The sequence below is a fragment of the Ovis aries genome, chromosome 7 (assembly GCF_016772045.2).
Source record: "Ovis aries strain OAR_USU_Benz2616 breed Rambouillet chromosome 7, ARS-UI_Ramb_v3.0, whole genome shotgun sequence".
Lineage (NCBI taxonomy): Eukaryota > Metazoa > Chordata > Mammalia > Artiodactyla > Bovidae > Ovis > Ovis aries.
Window position 1 is genome coordinate 23,510,893 of NC_056060.1, and position 20,995 is coordinate 23,531,887.

At 40.2% G+C, this 20,995-nt stretch overlaps 2 gene segments (V, D, J or C); both read right to left on the reverse strand.

Moving 5' to 3' along the window:
• Positions 1-9,834: 9,834 nt before the first annotated feature.
• LOC114115748 (T cell receptor alpha variable 26-1-like) lies at positions 9,835-10,989 on the reverse strand. The segment is given in 2 exon segments: positions 9,835-10,413; positions 10,859-10,989. Coding segments are annotated over 2 exon segments (453 nt in total).
• A 7,379-nt stretch (positions 10,990-18,368) lies between these two features.
• On the reverse strand, positions 18,369-19,030 carry LOC114115681 (T cell receptor delta variable 1-like). The segment is given in 2 exon segments: positions 18,369-18,716; positions 18,924-19,030. Coding segments are annotated over 2 exon segments (366 nt in total).
• Positions 19,031-20,995: the final 1,965 nt, after the last annotated feature.

The window sequence follows — 20,995 nt, forward strand, 5'->3', positions numbered from 1 at the left end:
TTGACTTAAAAGTCAAAAATTCAAGATGAGAATATAGCAGTAGACAGTTACCCTGGACACCTGCTTCCAAATGACATGGAAGGAGCTTTCTTTTAGTATTAACTCTTCTGATCCAGACCACAGATGAAACAAGCAGAGGACTATCATTTCTTGTCTGGGGTCTGCAGCTGTGTATTTTGGCGGTAGTCCTGCAGCGGGGGTGGGAGGGGGTGGGGTTGTGGGGGAGGGGGTCTTCTCTCTTATCCAGCTCAGGAGTTTTTGTTCAGCTTTTCCAATCACTTCAACCACTGTGAGTTCCCAGGGAGCACAGAAGTACTTTGCAGAGTCTTCCAGCTTTAAGGCTGAGATAATGAGGCTGATGGCTTTACGTGATCTCTGAAAATTTATGGAGTAGCGGCCATCCCTTGCATTTGGGCTATAAGAATTCTGGCCGATAAGGTAAATCATCTCTCCACTGGGAAGCTGCTTATACTAAAAACTGTTATAACTTCTCCAACTTGTCTCATACTGACAGTTCAAGGTGGCTGACTCCCCAACTTGACTGGATATGTCTGGCTGGTCTTGAGTAACTTTCTGGGCCACACCAGATCCTGTGGAAAAAATTAGAAACCCAAGATGAAGCAGTGAATAAAATAGTGTGGGAATTAGACTCATTTAGGTCTCTAAAATAAAAACCAAACTGAAATCATAAGACGCTTGCTTTTCCCCGGTCCTCCTTTCCTCCCCAAGTCCCTGTGAAGCTCCATGCGCCTGTGTGCAGTCCTTTCACCCTGAACGTTTCCACCCAGGTTTAGAAGCATCCCTACCAGAGAAGGTGAAGGCCAGGAACACCCAGAACAGACTGGAGAGCGGCATGAGGCATGGACTCTCCTATACAAGTGTGCTGAGTTCTGCCTCAAGCTAAGATTTCAGTGTCTTTGAGTGCCTGGCAGCACATCTACATGGTAACTGGTTCCTGTGTGACTCCTTCCAAACAGGAAGTAGGGTGTCATGTTCATCAACCACGTGGACTGTGTACAGATAAAGACTGGCTCACCGCACACCTTTACTTTGTCTACTTTTCTTTTCCCGGTCATTAAGTTTGGCAGATCCTGAAAAGGAGCATGAAGAAAGCAATTAATATTAAAGGTTTGAACTGAGGGAAACTGAAGATTAAACAAGCTGACATGCATTGATTCAGTAAAATAATTTTGTCATCCTGTTTAAGATGTAACTTAGTATAGGCTCTGAAACACTCTTGTAATGTACTGATTGGTCGTTCATTTAGCCTATACTTACTTTTCTCCATCCAGAATCTAGTGACTATTTTAAAACATTCACAGTACTTAGGCCTTCTGGGTGAATAGCAATCTTACACAAAAGAATTAATATACATCTTTTTTTTTTTTTTTACTGTGTTCCAGGGCTCCACTTAGATTTTTCAGTCAATAATATCACTTCAACATAAAATGATTTAAAAAAATCAGCCCATCTGAATTTCAGAGTCTATTCAGTGGTATATCAGTCAATCAATGAAGTCGCTCAGTCGTGTCCAACTCTTTGTGACCCCGTGGACTGTAGCCTACCAGGCTCCTCTGTCCATGGGATTTTCCAGGCAATAGTTCTGGAGTGGATTGTCATTTCCTTCTCCAGGGGATCTTCCCAACCCAGGGATTGAACCCGGGTCTCCCGCATTGTAGGCAGACGCTTTACCGTCTGTGCCACCAGTCAGTGGCGTATATTTATATGAAATTATAACTGGAATAAAATATTATTCTTTTTAAAGTTTATATTGAGTCTTATGTATTAGACTTTGAGGGCAATCAGGCTATTCAACCCTGTTACCTCTAAATGTAGAATTGTACTTGTTAGGTCATCTCTCCTAGAGTCATTCTCGTGTCACATTTTCTGTCTCATTGGTCCAGAGTGTTCAGTCTCACTTGTCAGCTGCTCATTATTATTTCTCTTTATAAAATAAAGATAAACATGCCAGATCTTTCTCTGGTGTAATGCTATAATGCACTCCTACACAACTTAATATTTACAGACTGTAGACACTTAGTACCTGTCAACACCAGAGAAGTTGGTGACTGAAGTTCTCTGCACTGTTTCATGTTCATGTGGAATGTGGCTGTCTATCTTCCACTTGGTTTCGTTGCTGTAATAGATGAATTAATATAAAAGAACCAAATAGATAAGTAGAAAAGAAAATACAGACAAGGCCTAAAATAGTGCCAGTTCATGGAATTTAAGATCAAAATAACTCATGAATGACTGAAGCAGGGAGGAGAGATTGTAGAAAAGAAATAAGATAAGTAGATAAGTAGAAAAGAAAATACAGACAAGGCCTAAAATAGTGCCAGTTCATGGAATTTAAGATCAAAATAACTCATGAATGACTGAAGCAGGGAGGAGAGATTGTATTTATCTGAGACATCTACTCTTCTGTCTCATTTCACTTCTGAGTGCTGACAGGCAACGAATGCCTGTGCTTGAAATTATTTGTAACTAAGCAGAGGAGATCATGAATGAACACAGCAGCTTGCAAAGCAGAATGATATTATAAAATATAGATATATACTAATATAACAATTACATATACCAAGAAATTGATATCGACAAAATTTTATGAAAATACCATAACTTTATCATCAGTTTTTATTTGCATTCTTTGGATTTGATGCATTAGTCCATGAAATTTTATCACATGTTTTGGTTCTTGTACCACCACTAAAATCATGACACAAAATTGCTTTTTCTCTTAAAGAAATCCCCTCTGCATACTCTCCCCATCCCTGCAGCTCTTTCCAACCCTGACTACTGATCTCTTTTTCATCTCTAATTTTGTTCTTTGAGAATGCTGTATAAGTAGTATCACACTATGTATACAATCAAAATAATCCAATAAGTGTAATCATGCACCATGTAGCCTCTGAGATTGACTATTTCTTCATTCAGCACAACATCCTGAGAGCCATCGAGGCTATTGTTTTTTAGTTGCTAAGTCATGTCCTGCTCTTTTGCAACCTCACTAACTGTAGACTTCCAGGTTCCTCTGTCCTTGGAATTTTCCAGGGAAGAATACTGGAGTGGGTTGCCATTTCCTTCTCCAGGGTATCTTCCCCACCCAGGGATCAAACCCCCATCTCCTGCATTGCAGGCAGATTCTTAGCACTGAGCCACCTCGGAAGCCCCATCTAAGCTATTGCATATATCAGTCGTCTGTTTCTTTTAATCACTATAGACTGTCACCAACTTATGATGTCTTGACTTCGGATTTTTGACTTTACAGTGGTAAGAAAGTGATGCACATTCAGTAAAAACCACACTTTGAAATTTTAAATTTGATCTTTTCCCATGCTAGCAACATTTGCTATATATTCTTTGGTGATCTGGGCAGCAGCCATAAGCTGAGCTCCTGGCCAGCCCTGAGATCATGAGGGTAAAAAATTGACACACTTACCTTCATTCTGTAATCATACAACTATTCTATTTTCCACTTTCAGTACAGTACTCAATAAACTACATGAGATTTTCAACATTTTAGTATAAAATAAACTTTGCATTAGATGATTTCTCCCATCTAAAGAAAAAGTGAGTAGGCTAAAGTAAGTGTTGAGCACCTTTAATGTAGGCTGGGTTAGGTATATTAAATGCATTTTTGTTATTTTCAACTGAAAATGATTTATTGAAACACAATTCTACTACAAGTTGAAAAAATCTATAAATAATATGTCATTGTACAGATGTATTACACTAGATTTATTAATCTATTCACCCAATGAAGACTACTTGACAGGTTTCCACTTTTGGTCATCACGAATATAGCTGCTATGAATATTCATGTACAGATTTTTGTGTAAATATACGTTTTTCATTTCTCAAGCATAAATACTCAGGAGTGTAATTGCAGAGTTGTAAGGTAACTGAATATTTAAGTTTATGTGGAACTGCTGAACTTTTTTCCAGAATGACCAGGCCATTCACCCACCAGCAATATATGAGTGCTCCAATTTCTCTGCATCTTTGCCAGAGCTCGATATTGTCAGTATTTTTAATTTTAGTCTTTATGGTAGATGTGAAGTAGTATCTCTTTGTGCCTTAATTTGCATTTTCCTAATGACTAATAATGTTGACCATCTTTTTTTCTCTTTATTTTCTAAATTACGAAAGTATATATTAGACTTAGAAAACACAGCACAAAATACAGTTCCACTATATATTACAACTATTTTTTAAGTAAATAAATTAAAATTTTTGGTTGGATTTTCAATAGCAAACTCTCAAAAATTAATAGAATTAATACACAGAAAAGTAGGAGGGTACAGTAGACCTGAAAAGCACTATGAATCAACATAGTTAAGACTTATGCAATTTTCGCACAGTAGTAGGATGCAAACTCTATTCATGGTTCCATAGACTATAAACTAGGAGACATTGGTACATATCCAGGGACATAAAACAAGGTGCAAATTGTCATGGTCTAAAGATATTAAAATCCTACAGTCTGTTTTCTAATCATGGTGGAATTGTTAGAAATCAATATCAAAAGATATTTGAAAATAATCCACATATTTTCCAGTGCAATGAGACATTTACTAAGAGAGATATTTGACTGAGCCTGGCCATCTTTTTATATGCTTATTTCCTCACGACATAGCTCTCTGGTGAAGTGTCTGTGTGAATCTATCGTCCAGTTTTCAACTAGATTGTTTTCTTCCTGCTGTCTAGAGAGTTCATTGTATTCGGAACACAATCTTTTGATGAAAATGTATTTCCTGTCATTTCTGCAGTTTATCTTTTTCCTTCTCTAAACAGTGTCTTTCACAGAGCAAACAGTGTCTTTCAGAGAGCAAATTTTTAATTTTGATGAAATCTAAGTTTGTTTATGGATCGTGCTCTTGGTGTCATGTCAAATTCTTTTTGTCTCACCCTAGGTCATTAAGATATTCTCTTCTGTTTTTCCTAAAAGATTTGGTAATTTTACATCTTACACTTGGATGTATGGTTCATTTTGAGGCTGTACCCAAATTTTTGTATAAGGTGTGATATTTGGCCAAGTTTTAATTATTTCCCAAGAATATCCAATTGTCCCAGCATCATTTGCTCATCAATTGCTCATTCATTACCCCCATTGAATTGTCTTTGAACTTTGTCAAAAAAATAAATCTTCCCTACCTGTGTAAATCTACTTCTATACACTTACTCAGTGACATAAACTTGTTAATTATATTCTTTTATTACCCTTTTAACATTATAGAACTTGCAAAATAATTTTCTTTTTAGTTACTTATATTTATAATTTGTGTGTTTTTCTTTTTTCCCTTGATAAGTCTACCTAGAAATATTTCAATCTTATTGACCATTTTAACAAAATTAACTTTGCATTTCATGGCTATCCCTAAAGCTTTCTTTGCATTTCACCAATCCAGCATTTTATTATTTACTTCTTTCAGTTTAGGTTGGGTTTAATTCACTTTTCTATCATCTTTCACTGAAAGCCTAGATGATAGTTTTTCAACCTTTTTTCTTTAGTTAAATAAGCATTTAAAAAGATAAATTTCCTTTTATGTATACTTTTAGCTGCATCTCATACATATTTATACAATGTACTCTCACAATATTTACTTTCAAAATATTTTCTAAAGTTATAGTAATTGTTTCTTTAACCTATGGTTATTTTTAAGTTAGTGCATATATTCCAAATATTGAGAGTTTCTACAGACATCTCTTTGTACTAGATATTCTGTATCATTTCCATTTTGGTTGAAGAATAAATTCTATATAATTTCAGTTTTCTTAAATATGTTAAGATTTTTATGACCAAACAGATTTTGTGTGTGTGTGTGTGCGTGTGTGTGTGCGTGTGTGTGTGTGTGTGCGCATGTGTATTTCATCTACACAGCAGGGTGTGGCTACATCTGAGCTGCAGGTTTGAGTACAGGCTGCAGGTGCCTGGGGAGCACTGTGCCCTTGCTGCACAGATGTAGGTGGCTGAGTCTCCAGGCTGCAAAGTTGTGATGTACAATGAGAGCTGTTTGGCACTCTTATTGAAGGAAACTGTGAAACTTCCATCTTCCATTTCATTCATAATTGAACTACGGCTATCAAGAACGCAGGGCCTTTACCAGGATATTGTCAATACCACAGGAAGTAGTCAAATGCACTCTTCTCGTAACTACAGTTCAGAATTGAAATCTCTCCTTCCTGGACTGTCAAAGATTGAGGTCTCTGTTTCACCTGCTCTTGATCCCTTTTTTCTTTCTGTTGTCCACTCACCCCTACTTAAAGAGATAAAAAGTCGTTAGTTCCACAGACATCTATTTCCTTCTTAGAGTTTCTATCTGCATGAACTTGTTTGTAACCCAGTTTTCTCAGTCTGCCTAATTGATGAGATATCCTAGGTTTTCTCCTCCACAAGTCACAGCCTAGTTGAAGCCGCAGAATCAAAAATGATGCTCCCAGTATCCTGTCCATTGTTTCTGGCGTCAGTGCTCAGTGGCAGCTCAAGTTCCTCTCCTGCTCTTCTCAGCCAGCTAGAGCTCTAAGTTCATATCTGCTTTAATTCTGTCAGTAGGCCCCACCCTCTCACACACTGGGTAATATCTTTATTGGAGTGATTTCACTTAATTCCTTTCAGTAACATTTTTGAGTTCAGCGTGTGTACTTAGTCACTCAGTCAGTCCAACTCTTTGAGACCCTGTGGACTGGAGCCCGCCAGGCTCCTCTGTCCATGAGATTTCCCAGTGTTTCCCAAGAATACTGGAGTGGGTTACCATTGCCTCCTCCAGAGGATCTTGCCAACTCAGGGATCAAACCCAAGTCTTCTGCATCTCCTCCATTGGTTGGCAGATTCTTTACACCTGGGAAGCTGTGGTTAAACATTTATTTTAATTCTATCCTCTTATCAACTACTCTGCTAGTTCCCAGTTAGAAGTTTCTAGTGCAGAAGGAGATACATGTTGAGAAGGAAAGATAAAGACCAAAGTCCATAATCTGTAGGGCCAGAAAGTGTCTGTGGTTAAAACTGTCCTGATAAAGGTGAGTAACATTAAGCACTGCAAATGCCCTGTGGTGGCCTCACGGTGTGACTGTGGCTGGAGGAGGGGCTGAGCCCCCGGAGGGTTTGTGTAGAGGCTGCAGGTGCCTGGGGAGCGCTGTGCCGCACAGCACAGAAGTAAGTGCCTGAGTCTGTGGTCTGTGAAGAGGAAATGTGCAGTGAGCTGCGGCGTTCTGTAAGAACTGTTGTGGCATTTAATCTTCCAACCTGCTTTGTCCCTGAAGGAATGTAAAACAGGTGGATGATGCGGCCCCCAGGGTTCTGAAGATACCAGTTCACACTCTGTGGGAAATTGGAAAAATTTCACCGAAGCGTGTAGCTGGCTCCCTCCTGGAGACTCAGGGCTGGGGGACTCTGCTCCACATCCACCCCTCGCACACCTGATGAGGAAAGAGAAACAGTCACTGGTGAGGGTCACTGTAACTCCTACTAAACCCTGAAAGTGCCCTCCCCATCCCCATAGATGATGAGAAGGATAAAAAGTCTGCAGGACTTGTCAGCTCCTCTCCATCCCCCAACAATAGAGCAGCGCCTCATTCCTTCAGATCCCCTGTGGGGCAGCCCCAACTCACAGCAAACCTGGGCAAACAAAAGCCCCAGCACAGCGCCTGCTAGCCTCTCCATGATGCTTCCTCTTCTTGTTGGGACATTTTCACTGTAAGACACTTAACAAAACCCCGAGGGAGTGAGTGTCCTAAGTCGTTCCTGCTCCCGCAGCCAATCAGCTCACCCAGCAAATCCTGTTCAGGTGACACTGACAGGACTCCCCACCCCCCACGGCAACCAACTCAGAACTGCTGGCCAGGGGGAGAGTGGGAAATAGAAAGATCATTATTTTATGGTTTGAGGGACATTTTCTGAGAACATTTAGGAGAAGGCAGACCCTGATTAGGATTTGGGAGAATTTAAGGAAAAGAAAGCAGACATTAATTACACAGCCCCATCTTGCTCTCACACTGCATGGATGCAGTAGGTTCTTCCGTAATGAAACCCTGTTTCCCAGAAGTGCTGAGGATGCAGCTTTTGCTTCTCTTAGGCACTTCCTTGTGGTTCTGAAGGGCATTCATGAATCAGCATGATCAGAAGTTGCTTCTATTGGCTGAAACACTTTGCTGTATTAAACAGTATTATTTTTTTAATTTATTTTTTAAATTAATTTATTTCTAATTGGAGGATAATTGCTTTACAATATTGTGTTGGCTTCTGCCATACAATGATGTGAATCACCCAGAAGTATACATACGTCCCCTCCTTTTGAGTCTTCCCCCCATCCCTCTAGGTTGTCACAGAGCTCAGTATTGAGCTCCCTGCATCATACAGCAACTTCCCACTAGCTATCTGTCTTACATACGGTAAAGCATATGTTTCAATGCTACTCTCTCAATTTTTCCCACTCTCTCCCTCCCCTACTGCGTCCAAGTTCTGTTCTCTATGTCTGTGTCTTGCCCCGCAAATAGGGTCCATCCCCAGACGAACAGATAAAGAAGTTGTCATACTTAAATACAATGGAATATTTCTCAGCCATAAAAAACACACATTTGAGACAGTTCTAGTGAGATGGATGAGCTTAGAGCCTGTTAAACAGAGTGATAAAAGTCAGAAAGAGAAAAAAAATGTGTATATTAATGCATATATATTTATTCTATAAAAATGGTACTGATGATTTTAAAAGTTATATACATTTATTTTAGACTCAGCCTGCATTGAGACCAATATTAGTTATCTTAACCACCAGCTGGACATCGAAAATTGAATTGTAATAGTTTTATTTTTATTAAAGTGAAAGTGAATAAATTATTTTTTAATTTCTATTGTAAATACATTTTTTAACTGTTGATTACTAGTTTTGTATTATGCTTTTTAATTTTAGTAGGATACTTTAGAGAAAAATAAGTGCTTTTGAAACCATATGAAGATAATTTTAGTTTGTGCTCTTATCTCAGGCTCTGTAAATAATATCAATTCTCTGTCAGTAGATTTTGGGGTAAAAGGGATGGAAGATGAAGACCTGAATATTTTCATTGCACTGAAAGTGAAGTGATCTGCAGACACTACCGTTCAGATGGACAGTTCAAGGATGGTTCAGTAGTAGCAGCACATAGGCCTGGTTGCTCCAAGGCATGTGGGATCTTAGTTCTCCAACCAGGGACCAAACCTGGGTCCCTTGCATTGGCAGGCAGATTCTTTACCATTGAGCCACCAGGGTAAGCCCCACATGCTGCTTGCATGCTAAGCTGCTTCAGTCATGTCCGATTCTTTGCCACTCTAAAGACTGTAGTCTGCCAGGCTCCTTTGTCCATGGGGTTCTCCAGGCAAGAATACTGGAATGGGTTGCCATGCCCTCCTCCAAGGGATCTTCCTGAACCAAGGATTGAACCCGGGTCTCTTGCAGCTCCTGCACTGCACGTGGATTCTTTGCTGCTAAGCCATGGGGGAACCCTCATGTGCTGCTTAGGGATTATCAAATTGATGAAAACTCCTTTTAAAGGCAGGGTTTCCAGACCTGCCTAGAAAGAGGAAAATTATCATTCACTTAGTTTTTGTTTCTTTCAAAAATCTTCGTGGGAAATATGAATGTTCTAGACTAGCAACAATAACATTTCAGATCTTTCTCAGAGAGAGTAATTTGTTTCTGGTAAGTGGAAAAGCTATAACACATCGGAGTCTAGACTTGGCCTTGGATCCAAATGAAAGAAGCCTTTGGTACAAGGAGAATTATGTGTATGTTTCCCACTTCTTATGTGGGACTAGCACACTGACACCAACATTTTACTGACATGAGAAAGAGTCATAAAAATTATTAACACCTCTTGCTTTATTGCTTTGTTAAAATTATGATTCTGATGTTCCTCAAAATTCTTCTCAGATTCTTCAGTAAACTGGGAGCTTATTCCTTGCCCTCTTTTTCTTCTGTTTTTAACCATCTTCTTCCCTTTCCTTTCCCTTCATTTTCCCCATCTCTTACTGTTCTTTGATTCTCCTTCTAGAAGACTCTAAATTTGCTCTAGTGACTGCTCTCCCCACTCCGTCCCCCCATCTTCCTACCAGAGATACTGCACAGGTGCAGCCCCGTCTGTCCCAGTGTGCCTCTCTCAGGGCGCAGTAGTACACAGTGGCGTCTCTCAGGGTGACCTGGGGCAGGACCAAGGTGCTGGACTTTCTGTCTGAAGCTATGTGCAGAGAGGCCATGCTGCGGTTCACTGTGCCTCGTAAGCCATGAATGACATACTGTGGACTCTGATTGGGATTTCGCCGATACCAATGTATATAGTCATTTCCACCAATGATAGAGTGGTTACAAGGCAGGTTTACATCCTCTCCTTCAGCACAATCCATGGAGCTAGGTTGGGTGGTCTTAGCATTAATCACAGTCCCTAAAGGGTGAAGAAAATGAAATTATCCCCTGACAACAAATCAGTGTAATTCTATGGATCAAGGGCACACCACTCCCCAAACTGTCTGGACCTACCCCCAACTGCAGTGTTTTTATCTATGTCCTGAGAAATATTATTGATGCTTATTATATAGGGACCAAAGACAGATGGCAAGAATCTGAGACCCTATAGGCTTTATCCCGGGGTCCTTGGCTCAATAACCCCAGAGAGTTCTTCCAACCTGCTTACTGCTAAGGTCTCGTCCGCATTATGGCTATGAATTAACCTGTCATATGGAAGTTTGTGCTCCCTAGCAAATGCATAGAGCTGTTCTCGATTCCATTGCTACAATACTGAATAAAACACAGGGAGGGGAGTAGAGAGCAAATGACCCTTTACGGTTCCTTGGCTTCAGAGTCATCCCTTGTAGACAGAGAAGACTTACCCAAAGTCAGAAAAACAGTTGCTCCAATCACCAGCCTCATACTTCAAGGACAAACCAGGACTGTGGGCTCAGAGTTCAGACTTGTCTCTGCTCCTGGGCTTGTTTCCAGAGAACAGAAGCAACTGCTGCTGTTAGAGACTTACAACCAGTGCAGGTGTCCGTTGCAGTGTGTTGTTGCCAGGATCTGTCAGCCAATGATCAAGCAGTTCCTTGTTTAGGTTTTCCTGCCCTGTTTTAGTCATGTCCCCCAAAGAAGGAGAGGCATCCCCAACTCACAGGGTGTGTGCTGCCATCCTCTGTGAAGTTTAAAGTCTGACTCTGGAAAAGGAACACCAATCACAGTTGTGTGTCTATCCAGAGCCATTGTTCCATCATTTCTTCTTCAAAGACATTTTCTGATGTTCCATGAAGCTTGTGGAAAACATTGTTTAATCCCAGAAAACTGTACTGAGCTGTGCATTGTAAAGAGATAAAAATTCCCATCCATGTTCTAGCAAATGTATGTGAGATTTCAAAGTAGGCTGTGATTGCTCTGAGGGACAAGAAATATTAATAACATTGGGACAGAAAGCTAAACATCTTGAGCTCGGACATTGGAGCTCAGCGTCCTGAAAATGTCCTTGGAATCATGCATCTGTCTCTATCTAGGAAGACATTTCTCAATGCATCGGTTCTTCATATAGTAACTGATGACACGGATGGTATTCTCCTCATCCTCCTTGAACAATGGTCCTTAATCCTTATGCCCTCTTTGCCCGTGTTTGTAGGTGCTCTGCACCAAAGATGCTGAGACAGTGAGACACCAAGGATGCTGAGACAGAGAGAAGAGACAGAAGGGAAAGCAAACTATCTGGGGAGGACAAGGGTGGAGGTGGGTGATCTTGGCCGAAAAAGAGGAGTGAAGAGAAAAGACCTTAAGGAATCGGGAAGGGAAGGGTTAGCAGGGGTGGGAAATGGGAAAGCAGTGTTTAGGGAGGTACATGGAAGAGGTTAAGGCTATAAGGCTATGATCCCCTGAATCCTTGACCACAAGCACTCAACAAAGGATTATAAAATCAAGTTGTCTAAAGACGATGAAAATCTTTTTTTTTTTTTTTTTTGCTTTTCTGTGGAACATCGATGGAAAGCATAAACTTCCTTTCCTTGATAGCCGGAAAAGACCGCTGTTTTCAAATGACGCAGCCCCCTCTAGTGACTGAATAAATGAACTGCAGAGCTAAACTCCCACAGGATGCCAACCTTTTGAAATGTTTCTCAGACTGAAAGGTGAATATCCCTGGTGGCTCAGTCGGTAAAGAATCCCTGTGCAGTGTAGGCAATGGGGGTTCGATCCTTGGATCAAGAATAGCCTCCTGAAAAGGAAATGGCTACCCACTCCAGTTTTTCCGATGAACCAGTGGATGTTGGCAATTTGATCTCTGGTTCCTCTGCCTTTCCTAAAACCAGCTTGAACATCTGGAAGTTCACGGTTCTCGTATTGCTGAAACCTGGCTTGGGGAATTTTGAGCATTACTTTACTAGCATGTGAGATGAGTGCAATTGTGTGGTAGTTTGAGCATTCTTTGCATTGCTTTTCTTTGAGATCGGAATAAAAACTGACCTTTTCCAGTCCTGCGGCCACTGCAGAGTTTTCCAAATTTGCTGGCATATTGAGTGCAGCACTTTCACAGCATCATCTTTTAGGATTTGAAATAGCTCAACTGGAATTCCATCACCTCCACTAGCTTTGTTCATAGTGATGCTTTCTAAGGCCCACTTGACTTCACATTCCAGGATGTCTAGCTCTAGGTGAGCATGAGTGATCACATCTTTGAGATTATCCAAGTCATGAAGATCTTTTGAATACAGTTCCTCTGTGTATTCTTACCACCTCTTCTTAATATCTTCTACTTCTGTTTGGTCCATACCATTTCTGTCCTTTATTGTGCCCATCTTTGCATGAAATGTTCCCTTGGTAACTCTAATTTTCTTGAAGAGATCTCTAGTCTTTCCCATTCTGTTGTTTTCCTCTATTTCTTTGCACTGATCACTGAGGAAGGCTATCTTATCTCTCCTTGCTATTCTTTGGAACTCTGCATTCAGTTGGGTATGTCTTTCCTTTTCTCCTGTGCCTTTCGCCTCTGTTCTTTTCACAGCTATTTGTAAGGCCTCCTCAGACAGCCATTTTGCTTTTTTGCATTTTCTTGGGGATGGTCTTGATCCCTGTCTCCTGTACAATGTAACAAACCTCCGTCCATAGTTCATCAGGCACTCTGTCTATCAGATCTAGTCCCTTAAATCTATTTCTCACTTCCATTGTATAGTCATATGGGATTTGATTTAGGTCATCGAAAAGCAAGAGAGTTCCAGAAAAACATGCATTTCTGCTTTATTGACTATGCCAAAGCCTTTGACTGGGTGGATCACAATAAACTGTAGAAAATTCTGAAAGAGATGGGAATACAAGACCACCTGACTTGCCTCTTGAGAAACCTGTATGCAGCTCAGGAAGCAACAGTTAGAACTGGACATGGAAAAACAGACTGGTTCCAAATAGGAAAAGGAGTACGTCAAGGCTGCATATTGTCACCCAGCTTATTTAATGTATATCCAGAATACATCATAAGAAATGCTGGGCTGGAAGAAGCACAAGCTGGAATCAAGATTGCCAGAAGAAATATCAACAACCTCACATATGCAGATGACACCACCCTTATGGCAGAAAGTAAAGAAGAATGAAGGAGCCTCTTGATGAATGTGAAAAAGGAGAGTGAAAAGTTGGCTTAAAGTTCAACATTCAGAAAACGAAGATCATGGCATCCGGTCCCATCACTTCATGGCAAATAGATGGGGAAACAGTAGAAACAGTGGCTGACTCTATTTTTCTAGGCTCCAAAATCAGATGGTGATTGCAGCCATGAAATTAAAAGACACTTACTCCTTAGAAGGAAAATTATGACCAACCTAGACAGTATATTAAAAAGCAGAAATATTATTTTGCCAACAAAGGTCCATTTAGTCAAGGCTAAGATTTTTCCAGCAGTCATGTATGGATGTGAGAGTTGGACTATAAAGAAAGCTGAGTGCCAAAGAATTGATGCTTTTGAACTGTGGTGTTGGAGAAGAGTCTTGAGAGTCCCTTGGACTGCAAGGAGTTCCAACCAGTCCATCCTAAAGGAGATCAGTCCTGGTTGTTCTTTGGAAGGACTGATGTTGAAGCTGAAACTCCAATACTTTGGCCACCTGATGCAAAAAGCTGACTCATTTGAAAAGACCCTGATGCTGGGAAAGACTGAGGGCAGGAGGAGAAGGGGACAACAGAGGATGAGATGGCTGGAAGGCATCACCAACACTATGGACATGGGTTTGGGTGGGCTCTGGTAGTTGGTGATGGACAGGGAGGCCTGGCGTGTTGCAGTTTATGGGGTTGCAAAGAGTCAGACACGACTGAGCAACTGAACTGAACTGAACTAAACCCACTCCAGTATCCTGCCTGGGTAAATCCATGCGTAGAAGAGTCTGGTGGGCTACAGTCCATGCTGTCCCAAGAGTTGTATTCGACTGAGACACACTCATCTTAGCTGCGTGAGCTCTGTATTCATCTGTGTTTTCTTAGTTCTATACCACTCCACAAATTGTTTTCATCATTTCTGGCTCCTCTCTTTGTCACACACCCTCAGTTGTTGGCTTCTTTGTAGTTTTCCTTTTGTCTTTTATCTTCCCATATTTAAAGTTTACTCAGTGTTTATAGAGGTTGGTACACATAAAGCACTCAAGAGTATCTGTTTTCTGAATGAGTAGATGAGTCGTTATTCATGAACTTAGTGAAAGAAGTTATGCTGAACAACTCTTGAAATTATTCCGAAAGCAATCTTTCAAAACTATGGCAGTCAAGTTAAAAAAAAAAGACTTCAGCAGGATAGATAGAGGGTTATATTCATGGACAAAGTTCAAGAACAGATAACAAACATCACAAGTCTAGGATTGAGGAAAATTAAACTGATGATATGGGAATAAATATTATTCCCATATAAATTTTGAACAAATATTCATAAATAATCTTTGGTAGTCTGTTATGTGGCGGATCACATGCACACAAGTCAACACCTACTACTACTGAAAATATAGGAACTAAAAATGAACTAATTTAAGCTAGGTAGGAATATATTATTTTACTATATTAGCAAAAGGTAGGAAAAAAACAAACGTTTTTGTTTCTTGGTTTCTTTGACTTTATTTTTTTAGAAGACTGTACGAAACATTTCAAAGTTGGCATTTTAAATAGTAATGAAAACCGATAAAAAATGGAAACAAAAATATGGAGAATCTAAAATAAGTTTTTTAGGTTACTGGCTCTTTTTGGAATTTTTAATTTTAGAAGATTATATCTTGACCATATGAGGTGAAGTGACCTTTGTTTGCTTGATAAAAACCAAAATAATGTACTTAATTTACTTTTAAAAAATCAAGAGACTTGGATGAAAGGCTAACGTCTCTGCATGATGAATACTCCCAACAATCCAAAAATAAAAGAGAAATTCCCAAATCTAATAAAAAGTATCAATGAAAATATCAAAGTCAATATTACTCCCTGCAGGATCACAAACAAGACAGGTACTTCTATTTACTACTTCTATTCACTGTCCTAATGGAAGGCCTGGGGTCAAACTGGGGAAGGAAATAAGATATATTAAATTTGAAAAGGAGAAGCAGAACTATTTTAATTTACAGATTGTAAGTTTATACATGTAGAAAATACAAAGTACCTCTAAACAAGCTGCTTAAGAGCTAGAACCTATTAGTGCATTGAAACAGTCACCAAACACAAAAATCAATTTTATTTCTAGATTCTAGCAAAAGCATTAGAAAATGCAATTAAAATGTCATTGATCAAGTGCTTGGGAACTAATTTAATATAAGGTATGCAAGACCTTTTCTTGATTCCTCTCCAATAACTCTAAAATAATTTTGATAAAATCACGTAGGAGATGAGAAATGTCCTCACTTCTGAGGTCTGGGGTAACTAACGTAAATCATGGCCTGATACTCAGTGGTGACCAGTCCTTGCCGCCTACAGACACTAATGTCATGAAAGACCATATCCTAAGGCTGCTCAATGAAATAATGTTTTCAAAACCCCAAACAAGAGATTGGTACCACCTGTTTGGCTGTTGAACTAAATCTGTTCTCATATTGACAGGTACCCTAGCTCTGTTCTGGCTATTTCAGAACAGAAGTAATTTCTGGCATAATTAATTCCCTGTATCCACATTTTTCTTAACCCAATTAGTCCTAGCTCTGGATTTGATGCTGGGCATTTAGGTCAATTAAGTTAAAAAAGCTTTACGAAATAAAAGATAAACTTGTTATAAGTAACCTTGCTTTCCAGGTGGCTCAGTGGTAGAGTCTGCCTGCCAACCAGGTGGACTATTTTTATTTACACATCATACGTTTGTACCTGTAGAAAATCCCCCTGCATTGGGAAGATCCCCTAGAGAAGGGAGGGCCAACCCACTCCAATATTCTTGCCTGGGAAATCCCATGGACAGGGGAGCCTGGCGGGCTACAGTCCACGGGGTCTCGAAGAGCTGGACATGACAGAGACTAAACAACAGCAGCAATGCAGCCTCTACAACAGTCTCAACATTAACAAAGGAAATCAGAGAGGACCTAGATTACTGAAAGAAAACAGAGAGGACAAATAAAGAGGCTATGGACCCAAAGACTCCATATGTTAAGATGTCAATTGTCCTAAATGAATTCATAAATTCAACACAATCCCAATCAAATTACCGCAATCTCTTGAGGTAGAAGCTATTCTGTACCTTACGTGGACGTGCAAAGACCTAGAATAAGCCTTGAATAAGACAAAGAAAACACGACTTGCATTTACAGATTTCAAAATGTGTATGAAGCCCCAGTAATTAAGATAGAATGGACTGTTGGTATGAGGATAAAATAAAGAAGTCAATAAACAGAATCAAGTCCAAAAAGAGGTCGTAATACATGTGCCATCAATTTCTTTTCTCTCTAAAAGTGCCTATGCAGCTCCACTGGGGGAAAGTTGGTCTTTCTAGGATAATAGCTAGAATAATTGGCTGTTTTTATTTTTTGGAAGTAGCAGTGTTTTGTAGCTTTCTGTGTATAAGTTCTGTACATGTTTTCTTAGATTTATGCCTAAGGATTTAGGGTCTTTCTTGAGCCATTATAAATAGTATTATATTTTTAATTTAGGTAGCCACATGTTTACTGATAGTATATAAAAATGCATTTTACTTTGTGTGTTTACCTTATATATCCTGAGACCTTCTGAACCCACTTACTAGTTGTAGGAGTTTTGGAGGGTATATTCTTTGGGATCTTCTACATAGATAGAAAATAGTGGAAATGTGACTGCCTTTCTGGCTTAAAAGATTGTTTATATATTTATTTGCTTTACTGCACTGGCTGCAGCGTCCAGCACTGTGCTGCAGGGGAGTGACTGAAGTGGATATTCTCCCTTTGTTCCCTTCCTTAGGAACAGACAATCTGCGGGTTCCGGTTGTCCTCATAGTTCAAGGATGACTTTGTTTGTCACAGTTTGTCCATGCTTTTGTCCCCATCAGACTTTCCTTTACAAATGTTACCCTCAGTTCAGTTTTGTTCAGTTCAGTTGCTCAGTTGTGTCCGACTCTTTGCGACCCCATGGGCTACAGTATGCCAGGCTTCCCTGTCCATCACCAACTCCCGGAGCTTACTCAAAGTCATGTCCATTGAGTCAGTGATGCCATCCAACCATCTCATCCTCTGTTGTCCCCTTCTCCTTCCACCTTCAATCTTTCCAGTTTCAGGATCTTGTCCAATGAGTCAGTTCCTCGCACCTTGTGGTCAAATTAATGGAATTTCAGCTTCAGCATCAGTCCTTCCAATGAATATTCAGGACTGATTTCCTTTAGGATGGACTGGTTGAATCTCCTTGCAGTCCAAGGGACTCTCAAGAGTCTATCCAATACCACAGTTCAAAAGCATCAGTGTTACTCTAAGCTGACTTAAAGCGAATTCAGGCTCAACACCAGATAACAGCTTTGTACAGACTCGTCCACCAGCTCTAGCCATTGCCTGAGTTCTAATCCCTAGAACTAATCTCTTATTCTACATCACTCATGGTTCTGCTTTTCTGATTGCACCCTGATGCAAAGTCTAAGAGGAAACAATTAAGGAAATAGTTTTGATGGTGATTCCACACAACTAGACCCAGTTTTGTGATTAAGTAAAACTGCCAGTTTAAAATATTATGGGGCAAGTTTTCAAATTTAGACAACTTTACACATGTTCTGTACAGTTGATTTAAAGTCAAAAATTCAAGTGGAGAATATAGTAGTAGAAAATTACTCTGGACACCTGTTTCCAAATAACGTAGACGGTGCCTTTAACTGGAACTAAATCTTCTGATCCAGACCACAACTTAAATAACCACAAGACTATCATTTCTTGTCTGGGTTCTGTGGATGTGGATTTAAACTGGGGTCCTGCAGCAGGGGGGCTCTCTCTTACTAGGCTCCAGGGTTTTTGTACAGCTTTTCCTATTGCTTCAAGCACTGTGAGTCACAGAGAGCACAGAAGTACTTTGCAGAGTCTTCCAGTTGTAAGGCTGAAATGGTGAGGCTGATGGATTTATCTGCTTTCTTAAAGTTTACAGAGTAGCGGTCTTCCCTTGCGTTTATCACTTCTGAACCCTGATGAATAACGTAAGTCATCTGTCCACTGGGAAGTTGCTTGTACCAATAAAGGTAGTAAGCGCTCCAACTTGTTTCATACCGACAATTCAGGGTGACTGACTGCCCCACTTGGCTGGATACATCTGACTGGTCTTGAGTAACTTTCTGGGCCACGCAAGATCCTGTGGGAAAAAAATCAGAAAACAAAGATGACACAATGAATAAAATAGTGTAGGAGTGATTTAGGATCCAAAGACAAAAATTGAAATCCTAAGACGCTTGCTTTTCCCCAACCCTCCTTTCCTCCCCAAGTCCCTGTGAAGCTCCACATGTCTGTGTGCAGTCCTTTCACCCTGACCACACGCACCCGTGCTTGCAAGCATCCCTACCAGAGAAGGTGAAGGCCAGGAGCACCCAGGGCAGACTGGAGAGCTCCATGAGGCGTGGATTTCCCTGAATAAATGTGCTCAGTTCTGCCTCAAGCTGAGAGTTCAGTGTCTTTGAGTGCCCCGCAGCACATATACACACTACCCGGTACCCGTGTGACTCCCCGGAACAGGAAGCGGGGGCTGTCATGTTCATAGACCACGTGGTCTGTGCACACACGGGAAAAAGTCTGGCTCACCACAAGCCTTTACTCTGTCTCCTTGTCTTTCCCTGGTCATTAAGTTAGGCAGATCCTGAAAGAAGGCATGAAAAAAAGCAATCAGTGTTAAAATTTGAATGGAGGAGAACTGAATATTAGACGAGTTGACATACATTGATAATTATTCCTCAAAATAGTTTTGCCATCCTGTTTAAGATATAATTTACTAAAGCCTATGAAACTTTCTGTAATCTGCTAACAGGTCGTTCATTTAGCCTATTCTTACTTTTCTCCATCCAGAATGTAATGACTCTTTTAAAAAACTTGCAGATCTTAGGCTTCTTGGTGAATGGAAATTTTATTCAAAATCATTAATGTATCTCTGTGTTTGTATTGAGTTTTGTGACTCTATTTAGGTTTCTCAATAAATAAAATTACTTCACCACGAAATGACCAAAAAAAGAAAAAAATCAGTCCATCTGACTTTCAGAGTCTATTCAGTTTTAAATTTTGAATGAAATTATACAGGAATAAAATATTCTTTTGAAATTTGAATTTGAGTCTTTTATATATTAGACTTTGAGGAAGATCAGCATATTCAGTCCTGTCCCCTCCACAAGTAGAATTGCATTTATTAGACCATGTGTCCTGGAATTGTCCTGATGTCACATTTTCTATGTCATTGGTCCAAAGTGCTCAGTCTCACTTGTTAGTGGCTCATTATTTTTCTCTTTGTAAAATAAATTAAAAATAAGTATGTCAGATCTTTCTGTGACATAATGCTGTAATGTTCTCCTACAAAACTTGGTATCTACAGGTTTTAAACACTTTTTCGTTGTTGTTCACTCACTAAGTCGTGTCCAAACTTTGTGACCCCATGGACTGCAGCACTCCAGGCTACACTGTACTTCAGTATCTCCCAAAGTTGCTCTAATTCATGTCCACTGAGTCAATGATGCTATCTGTCCACCTCATCCTCTGCTGCTCCTTTCTCCTTTTGCCTTCAATCTTTCCCAGCATCAGAGGTTTTCCAAAGAGTTGGCTCTTCACATCAGGTGGTCAAAGTATTGGAGCTCCAGCTTCAGCATCAGTCCTTCCAGTGAATATTCACGGTTGATTCTATTAGGACTGACTGGTTTGTCCTCCTTGCAGCCCAAGGGATTCTCAAGAGCTTTCTTCAGCCCCACAATTCAAAAGCATCAATTCTTCAGCATTCAGCCTTATTTATGATCCAACTCTCAAACCACACATGACAACTGGAAAAACCATAGCTTTGATTATACAGACCTTTGTCAGCAAAGTGATGTGTCTGCTTTTTAATATGCCATCTTAAGCTTCTTGGGGGCACAATTGTTTAAGAACCTACCTGCAAATGCAGGAGACATAAGAGATGTGGGTTCGATCCCTGGGTCAGGAAGATCCCCTGGAGGAGGGCATGGCAACCCACTCCAGTATTCTTGCCTGGGCAATCTCATGGACAGAGGAGCCTGGAGGGCTACGGTTCATAGGGGTGCAGAGCCAGACATGACTGAAGCGACTTAGCCCACCTGCTGGTTTCTCGTATCTTTTCTTCCAAGTAGCAAGCATCTTTCAATTTCATGGCTTCAGTCACCATCAATAGAGATTTTGGAGCCCAAGAAAGTAACATCTGTCATTGCTTCTACTTTTCCCCTTCTATTTGCCATGAAGTGATGGGACCAGATGCCATGATCTCAGATTCCTGAATGTTGAGTTTCAGGCCAGTTTTTTCACTCTCTTCTTTCATACTCATCAAGAGGCCCTTTAGTTCCTCTTCACTTTCTCCCATTAGAGTGGTATCATCTGCATATCCAAGGTTTTTGAGATTTCTCCCAGCAATCTTGATTCCAGCTTGCG